Source organism: Phasianus colchicus, chromosome 1 (genome assembly GCF_987193195.1).
Source record: "Phasianus colchicus chromosome 1, bPhaCol1.hap1.1, whole genome shotgun sequence".
In the NCBI taxonomy this organism is placed as follows: domain Eukaryota; kingdom Metazoa; phylum Chordata; class Aves; order Galliformes; family Phasianidae; genus Phasianus; species Phasianus colchicus.
The window spans coordinates 122,150,608-122,160,073 of NC_143436.1; the positions used below are offsets into that span (position 1 = coordinate 122,150,608).

At 39.4% G+C, this 9,466-nt stretch overlaps 1 protein-coding gene across 7 annotated transcripts in view; it reads left to right on the forward strand.

Annotated features, from left to right (window-relative positions):
* SCML2 (Scm polycomb group protein like 2) overlaps nt 1-4,797 on the forward strand; it is a 69,658-nt gene extending 64,861 nt beyond the window's left edge. For 5 of the 7 annotated variants that reach the window (XM_090124928.1, XM_090124956.1, XM_090124937.1 and 2 more), the window contains 3 exons: nt 150-431; nt 1,128-1,291; nt 2,756-4,795. In XM_090124928.1, the coding sequence (XP_089981054.1) occupies nt 150-431; nt 1,128-1,291; nt 2,756-2,881 (572 nt within the window). In that variant the 3' untranslated portion in view covers nt 2,882-4,795. Of the gene's footprint in view, nt 1-149; nt 432-1,127; nt 1,292-2,755 lie in introns of all 7 variants that reach the window. The other 2 variants (XM_090124947.1, XM_090124966.1) reach the window with 2 other exon arrangements.
* The last annotated feature ends 4,669 nt before the right edge of the window (nt 4,798-9,466 follow it).

Genomic DNA, 9,466 nt, shown 5'->3' on the forward strand with positions numbered 1-9,466 from the left:
TGACTATTCTTCAGTAAGTCTTGTCTCACAGGAGACTTGTTAACAGGCTTGGAGCTTGTTATTATCTTCAAGAGAACATAGCAAGGAATTAAATAACAAAGCTACAAAGCCCATCGTTTTGAACAGATTGATGCTTTTGTTTTCTGTAGCAGAAACGTTACGTATAGAAGAAAACAGCACTTCCAAAGAGCATCGCTTTTCTGAGGACTCTATGGATTCTGCACTTAATTCAGTAAATCTGTCAAGCCCAGCCCGTCGAAATTCCACTGAATATCGTACTTCGGGGAGTGCAGCATATTACAGGAATTCCTTTCAGCCAGTGACTGCTACCTCAAATTCAGCCCCGATCCTGCGCCGGCTGTCATTGAGCTCTGCTGGGAACAGCAGTTACTATGAAGTCAGTAGGAATCGAATACAGAGGAGGATTGAAGGTATGCCTGAACTTTCCAAAGTATGTAACAGCTTTTATGAACATGCAAAGTCCGTGAGTTATGAACAAAGAAGTTCTTTGCCACAGAAAATACGTTACATATGGAGTGAGATGTTGTGCTGTTGCCAAGCACATCAGGCTTGCTAATGTAACTTCAAATGCAGAACTTAAGCATGCTAGAACTAATACCATGGTACAAGCTAGAGGAGTCTTGTCTGCTGCTCTTTCCTCTCACTGCTGTCGTGGACCCTGCAACAGGCTGGATTGGACAGTGCTGGTTAAACACAGCTTGTTTCCTGAGCATTTTATCAGTTATTTCTGTATTGCTGATATACAGATATAGGGTTTTTTCCTGTTCCTCTGCACAGTTGAATTTCCATTTGCCACTTTCCCAGATACTGGCATCTTGGGACCTGGGAACCAAACACAAGTCAAACTAATCCCTCTAGGTATGTCATAATGCTGGTTTTTATGTTGCTGTAATTATCTGCAGTTGTATAGAGTATTTAAGACAAATGGAACTGTTTGGTATTATGGTTTGGTACATGAAAGAAAATAAAACATCCTTTATTTTAATATATGACAAAGAATGAATAATAAAAGCCTATTGTTAAGAATGTCATATGTAAAATGAAATGTGTTAGTCCTGTACAGACTAGTGATACTTCTTCTTTTCACAATATTCTTACGCTGAAAGCTGCAAGTTCCACAACTGGACCAGATCTGAATTCACTTAAAAGGGAACCTTCAAGAATATTGAATAAGGATCCATCCACCTGGTCAATAGAGGAAGTAATGTGTTTTGTGAAAGAAGCTGATCCGCAGGCACTTGCTCCACATGCTGAACTCTTCAGGAGACATGTATGATGCATATCCATTCTGTTCTACTAAATGTCATGTATCGCATTAATCTTCTAGAATACAACTTTGATGTCTGTCACTGTATTTCCAATTAAAGGTAGACTCTGCTCACTTGTGTAATAGAGGGAGGCTGAAAAATTATTTTTCCACCTGAAAATCCTCCTGCATATAATATAATATACATTGCTTTCCAGCTGGTACGAGGTAGTGTGATACTGGAACTCTTACATTGTAGTGGCCAGCTTCCAAGGGACCTTGTCACTGTGGTACATCTTGAGAAGCTGACACTTTCACCTACAATATGGGGTGCTTGTCTTTTATAGGTGACACTTCTCTAAGGCAGTCTGTTTTGTGGATGGATTATCCCAAAGCAGAGAAGCTGTTGTGCCTTGTTACCTTTGCACTTGGTCATCAATACTAAAATTCAGAGGTTGAGCTGAACTATTTGTCTGTTTTGACAAAGAATACGGAGTTTTGTAGGATTGAACTAGATATTGTATTTAGGGAGATAAACTGTGAACTTTGGTTTCCTTATGTTGTTTTTGATCTCCCTTTTCACTGTGCTTTTGTATGGCAAGGTGTTAAGCAAAGAACTGCGTCTTTATTTCATTTTGTATTTGGCTCTCCGAAAAGAGGTTGGCTTTCTCTTTAGTAGTATTTTGCCCCCATTCTGCACCAGCTCTTACTAGCAGTTAAACTCTTTCACAGTAAGCTGGATTAGAAGCAAAATTCAAAGTAACTTTTAACAAAACTTCCTGTCTTATGTGTTATTCTTAGTTGTGTAACAAGACTAAATGTTGCATGTTTTGTCAGGTTTATGTTTAAAAAAACTAAGACAGAATAATTCTCTTTATGGTGTTTTAGGGAACTAATTGCCTGTCTGCAGTATGTAATGCTACTAAGAGCTTTCGACTGTCACATTTCAGCAACTTTTCAAGCAGGCAGTTGAAATCTGACTAAGTTGTCTTCAGTCTTGATCCTAACAATCTGTCTGCTTTAACCTGGCTGTAGATCTGTCTTATTTCACAGCTTCAGATGGTCTGTAACCCCTTCCTCTGAGTGACTGTTTGCCAGAATCCTCCCACAGCTGTGTTCAAGGTTCAGTGCAAGGCCTCTGTGCTTGGATCATTTAATCTCTAACTGCACAGACCTTCCTTTCCAGCCTTTTTTCTCTCCTTGACCCATTCACTTTTTTTCTCAGCTGGTACCTATTTTTGGGGGCTGTGTGGTCAGTTTCCTTTACTTACTGTAATTTCGTTTAGTATCTCACAGACCTTAACCATACAGTAAAAATACTACAATAAATTCAGGGGGTGTGGGTAAATATCACGTTGCAATAAGTTGCTGCCTCGTATATGGTAAATGCTTTTTTTACTACATTCTCAACAAATATAATGTAGTTTTCAGTGTTAGCGTGCAGATTGTTAAAATAGTTGTGTTGTGTTTGTTCTCTTCCTTCTGCAGGAAATTGATGGAAAGGCACTACTGTTACTGAGGAGTGATATGATCATGAAATACATGGGACTGAAGCTGGGGCCCGCCCTGAAGTTGTGCTACCACATTGAAAGACTTAAACAAGGAAAGTACTAGCTGAATGGGGACATTGCTGTGTGTGTGTGTGTGTGTGCGCGTACTACACTGAGCTCTCAGGTTAACTGCCATCACCTTTATTTAAAAGTCTTTTGCTGGTGTAAGTTATCTGTATTTTTTGGAAGTTCTTTCAAAATGCGAAAAAAGAGGGAAAAGATGTATTACATTCTAGTGTTTAGTGAACTGTTTCAGCTAGCTTGCAGGGAGAGACAGTTGGTAATGGGCAGGTTGGGTAATAGCACCAAAAGGTACGTTCTCTGTTGCAGTCTTCAGCGAACATGTTCATATTCAGAACCAAAACAGCTGAATCCCAAAGGGAAAAACAAAAACAGCATCAGATGTTAATAATTTTTACAGGGATGGCTGTGAACTTCTACGTTGCAAGGAAAATAGAAGATCTAATCTCAGCAGTGAGTGCCTGTTTCTCCAGCAGAGTAATATTACTCAGCTAGATTATTCTTCATAGATTTCCATAAAGGGAATAGCCGTATGAGCAGTTCAGGGGGGAGGGAGGTGTAGGGAGGGAAGGGTTACGGAGGAGAGGGCTTCAAACAAATCTAAGCTTTTATAAAGTGTGATTATCAGTCCTTTGGTAAGTTACGAGGACAAATGTAGGGTATGTTGTCAATTTATGGTGGCAATAATAGTTCTGTTTCATGGAAGGGCACATTGGCTGTATAAACAGCCTGTTCTGGGACAGACAGATTTGACTGGAACAACACATCCACATTTTAAAACATTCCATCTTTTTGCTAAGTTTGTCATGGATACATGTCCTCATGCTTTTTATAGATACACGTGTATGTGTCGGGGAAATGCACATTATATGTATTTGAAAATGCACATACACACTGTACATATGTATTCAGTTTTTAATGTGTACTTTGCACTGTGCCAGAGAGAACTGTACAATTTCTTGGGTTTTCTTTATTACCAGTTATTTTAGTCATGTACTACTTTCATTTCCATTAGCACCTGTTTAATTTGTTGTCCATTCTTGTAGTCAGAAGGTGACAAACAATCAAAGGGTAGATTTACTCCTACAGGCAAAATCTCTGTACTATGCAATCCTCATGGTTATTCATCACTTAACTGAGCCATATATTTCGGTATATTTCTGGAAACACGTGGTTGGTTCTGATGTTTAAGACTTGTATTTCCTTTAAGGAAGTGCCACTGTGTAATGGATAAGCCTGTTTAGGGTAAAATTGGTGCTGTTTATATAAGCTACAACAACCAGCAGTGATAATAAACCAGTTTGTTTTCACTGCCAATTGTAATATACATCAGGGACAAGAAAGTATACTTCTGTGTAGGAAACTGAATGTACTGTATGTAATAGTGCAAGTGACGAAAACTATTTGGTAGGGAAGGTGTAGTCCTAAAACGGTAGGTTTTATTATATTTCTTATTGCCTTTTTATATGAAACTATATAGTAAAAATGTATTTTTTACAAATTCCTTTTCTGAAACTGCCTTGCTGTACCAATACTCTGATACTCCTCAGGTCTCAGCAGAGATACTGCTGCAAAATAATGTGTTTTGTGGCTCACCGGCGTCCAAGAGCTCTGTTAGTTTAAGTGACTGCAATGCAATTTTAATTTGGGCTCTGAGGATTGTTTTTATTACTCCATTGCTAGACATTGGACACAAAAGGTTATCTATATTGATTTGTTTTGCATATCTTTTGTGGTGCGTGTGTGCTTAGATGAATAATACAAGCATGTTCTGTATATTAGGAAGAGGTCAGAGCATTGATTGGAAAAGCAGAATATTTTCTCTTTGTGTTTGGAAAATACTGACTTGATCATTGATAAAAACCATATGAAAGTTACAGTTATATATTAAAAAAACATCATGCCCCGCATGTTGAGTATGTTGTTTAAACCTTACTTCCACCATGATTTATTATGCTAAAGTTCAGAGTTCTTCAGTGTAAAAAGAAATACTGCTCATACAATTAACTGAACAGTTTTCATTTTTCACATTGCCATTGGCAGAGGAGAAACGAAGATGTTTAAAATCTCGGTTTGGCCTCTGTGGAATGAACTTTTTATACATGGCACTATTATGGGTATAAATATTTGTTCAAGGCTTTGCGTGCACCCGTGTGCGTGGGGGGCTGACAATGCCAGAATTTCACCACGTGCTGTAGCATGTGAGATTCAAGCGTTCTGTGTGTTGTAGCAGAATTTATTTTTTATTCTTTCTTTTCAATGGGATGCTCTTTCCCATCAGCAAAAATAAAATGGTTTGTTCATCGTTGCGCGTTTCGTTTTGACACTGTGTGTAAGCAGTGCCTGCGTAGGCAGGGGTAGCTCTTATCTGGCACTGGGCAGGTCTGGACAGCTCGTGTAAACATCTGATGTGAGGAAGTTTCACTCAGAAGGATAACATGGTTCCAACATTGTTTATCCCAAGCAGTTCATATTTGAACTTTGGTTGGTCTGTGCTTTCAAAATAACGATTTAGGAATATATTCATCTCTTTAGTTTTGAATACAGCATACCGCTGCTTACAGTTTACAGAATTCCCATATAAATCACCGGGGGGGAGAGACAGCTAAAAACTAAAACACTGTGCTGTGTTCAGATGGAGTGATTTAAAATAAAGCAGTCAGTGCCAGTGGGTTTGAACTTCATGTACTTTAGGTTTTATTGTTTGTGTTATAGAGAAGTCTGTTATTCTGATGCCCGTTTGCAGTGATCTGCCTGCATTTGAAAAGTAATGTAAATTGGGTTAATGGTAACACAAACACTTTGCAGGCGAATCGTGGAACATGGAAATAATAATGGATAGTCTGGAGGCATTTTGCATCTGATGTTGCTCAACGGATAGCAAATATCTTTTTGGTGCCTATTCAATACAAAACAATGTGTAGTGTGTTCTCCTTGTTTCTCTGAGGTACTTTTCTATCAACGGGGATTCACCCACTTACCAGTTGAATCTGCAACTTTCAGACTCTTCCGAGACTGGTCTATGACTTGTCAGTGTGTGGTAAGGTCTCTTCTATCTGAAATCAAAGTGCTACTTCTCCAGGAGGAGCAGCATCTCTCACAATTCGTGAAGAAGAGCAGTAAAAGACACCAATGTTGCGTTGTAAGTATTGGCTCATAGGATGAAATGTCTTCCCCTTTTTTGTTGCTTTAATAAAGGCACATCATTTTTTACGTCAGCTGGTAGTTACAGGGGAAGATGTTCTTCTGCCTGCTCATAGTGTTTGTAGAAAGCTGCACTAATCTTCTCTGTTATCCTAATGGCAGTTTTATGGGAGTCTGCAGGCGTCATCATGCATGTCCTGCACATGATGCAAAAAACTCTACTTTTGAATAGCTCAAATGTTCCTTTATCTAAGGTAACAATGATCTCTCAAGTAAAGATGGCTAAAATCCTGAACCCTGAACCTGGACAGATGAAACAGTATGGTTATTCATGCCTGTTTTTTCTTTAATTGGAGGTAAAATGGAGAGAGTTAAAACAGAGGTACACTGTTGAATTAATAGGTTATCTTCCTGCTTAACTCAGAGAGTCACTTTCTCCTGTTCACGTAACTTTCTAGTGGGCGAGCTTGGGATCATGCTTTCTTTTAAAAATGAGGAGTAATGCAAGTTTATTCATATATTTGTATATATGAATCTGTACTATAAGTAGTTTTTAATTTAAATGGCCCAACGTCCACAAGTAGGGGAGCAGCCTGTGTGTAGCCAACTTGAAGCAGAGATACTCACTGCTTTAGGATGATTTGTGTTATATTATTTTTCCATTCTTTTTCCAGTTGGAGCTGGTTTTCTTTCTGTTCTTTATTATCACAAATTATCTTAAGCCTGCTCAGTGATTTTGTCTGTACCACTGCATGTAAATTTTATGCAGCTCGCTCTGAACCTATTTGATTTCTAAAAGCTTTTTTTCCCATAGACTTAAAATAGTGACTGGAAGTAATGACTGTATAGAAAGCTGTAGAGGAAGTGGTGCTACAGGGAAAAACAGAAATACCACTCAGCATAGGCCTGAGGGCTTTTCATCTAAGTACAGTGGGATTTGTACTGACAGCTTTTAGTGTTTCTAGCTTTCTCTTGTCTCTGCCCTGTTCTGAGTAAGAGTGGAGGACTGTAGTTGGTTCTAATGCAGTGTCATGTGGCTAAACAGATTTGAAAGTGGATAGCAGTATTTTGTTCTTTGATTGCCAAGCTGGTTATGTAATAGTTACATGAATGTTTAATTCCAACATCGGATGTGTGAGCTTCTGCTGAATTGAAGCTATGTAGAGTTAGGCTTAGGTTTAAAAAAAAAAAGAAAAAGAAAATAGGGCAAAAACACCCCTTGAGATCAATTTTGGAGGTCATACATTCCTTCTCTCTTTTTTTATTGCTTGTAAAACTATTGGAGTGAGTAGAAAGTGCTTGGTTGGAATTGCCTAAGAGTGATGCAGGGAGGTAGAAACTGATTCACATCTATTCCTCTGGTGAAATGGTTGCTGCTTTTTGCTCAATCCTTGATTATAATCTTTGGCTTTGTAAAGCTCAGTAACCAGTCCATAGTCCGGGGATCTTGTTCCTAAACTGGCAGTGCTCCTGCTGCTTGAAAGACCACGCAGAGCCATTTTGAGCCTTTATCTTCTTAAAATCTGAAGTCTGTTGTAAGCTCTCTGTGTTTTGAGTCAGCAAGCAGGAGGCATTTTATATTGTGATTTATTTATTTTTTTACAGTGGCAACCCCAGAAATTCTTCTTTGAAAAACAACAAACACATAAATTTTAAAACTTTCTCCTCTGTCCGTGGCTGTGTAGATGATGGGAGTTCAGTATGTCCTTAAAATATGCCGTTGCAGCGGTCCAGCAGGCTTTTAACTCCCTCGCTTACATGAATCATCCATCCCTGTCCTAGCAGATCATTTTGATTAGCTGTAATTTGTCCCATCTGAATCAGAATTAGCTTCCACCAGCTCCATAATCTCTCAGCTCTGCAATACAAGCAAGGAGCCTTGCCTGAGCTGCTGCTCCTCTGAGCTGTACCTCAGACCTCTGCTACTTTTATTTTAGCTTTCCCCATCCGTGGTGGAGCTGCTTAGTGCTGATAGTGAAGGCTGCACATCTCTACTTCTTTACTTGTTAAAATACACGAAGACATTCTCATCTATTGAGATTGACTTTTTAGCCTCCGAAATCAAAGCCCTTCCAGGACAAATCGTATGAGCAAACAGATGCCAGCACAAGAGGAAAGGGAGATCACATCCTGTATTGTGTGAACAGACAAATCTGAACAGATGTACAGCTCGATGCTGGCAGAAACGCACTCCTGCCAATGACTCCTTTCTAGTTATGACAGCTGGAAGGAAATGAATGCACCACAAAACCACCATGATAATTGCCATTACCCTGTGCTGGCAGCCTCAGCAGTGAGGTCAGGAATGGGAAAGACAAGTACTCGGCTTCCCTCCCAGGTGGAAGCTGAGGCAAGTCAGCAAGGCAGTTGGAAAACCTCAACAAATGGCAGTGCACCTCAGAAAGTCTGGTGTTTGAATGGGATCTTCCTAGATTTCTCCTTTTCTCATGTGGAGAGTATTTGGTGGTTTTTGTTGTTTTCGTTTTTTTTTTTTTTCCCTCATGGTTATGTAAGTACACTGTTCCTTCAAGCACTTGTGTTAATGTTAATGGGAATTTCAGACAGCTCTGAATGCTTCTTCCCTCAACTTCCACCTCTCCAAACCAGAGCTGCCAAGCAGGTCTTCCTACCACTGGAGAGCCTCAATTTTTGAGGGAAGGATCTTTACATGTGCTTGTTACTCTGCGTGTTTTGAAAAATAAGAAAAGGACTCAGCAGCTTCCTTGCTGATCTCTGCATAATGTATTACTGCTACTGATTTCTTTCCTTGCCTAGGAATGCTGGTGGTATTCTGTTGTGAACAGAGGGCTGAAGCTGAATTAGCCAAGGTGCAGTCCACAGAGTGTTTTCTTGTCTGTATGTCTGTCTGCCTTAAGTCCCTGTGCTCGCATGAACAAAGTAGTGGGAAGGGCACAATTAATAAATCAAGGCTCAGTTCAAGCCTAGCCCTGGCTTATACTTGTGCTCTAGGAGTGAGCTACTAGCTAAGTCATTGTAAGACTTGGGATGTTTACCAACACAACTTCTTTTTCATATCAGGCTGATGAACAGTGGTGGCTTTTTAGGTGTGTGTTGTTTTTTTTTGTTTTGTTTTTGTTTTCAATTGAATGTTGCCAGCTGTTTTCAAAGGGCCAGGGCAATAGGTTTTCAGCTCAGTCAAAAGGAGCTTATTGCTTCCATACATCCTTGCATTCACCATAATGAATTGTAAACTGTCTTAGGGTTTGGCAAAAGGAAATGAACAGGTTGGAGAAAGTTTAAATGTTTTGAAAGAAAACAGAAATGGAAGCCGGGGATGAGTGATAGGGCTTTTGTGCAATAATCATGGGAACGAAAATCTATGAAGAATGAAGTAATGGAAAACTAAGGAAAAGGAGAAACCAGGTGGAATGCAAAGTTAAATCATTTTGGATTTAGATGCACTGATTGCTGAGTCATAACTGATGACTTTGGGCATTGGTATTGAGCTGAGATTTTAAGGAGG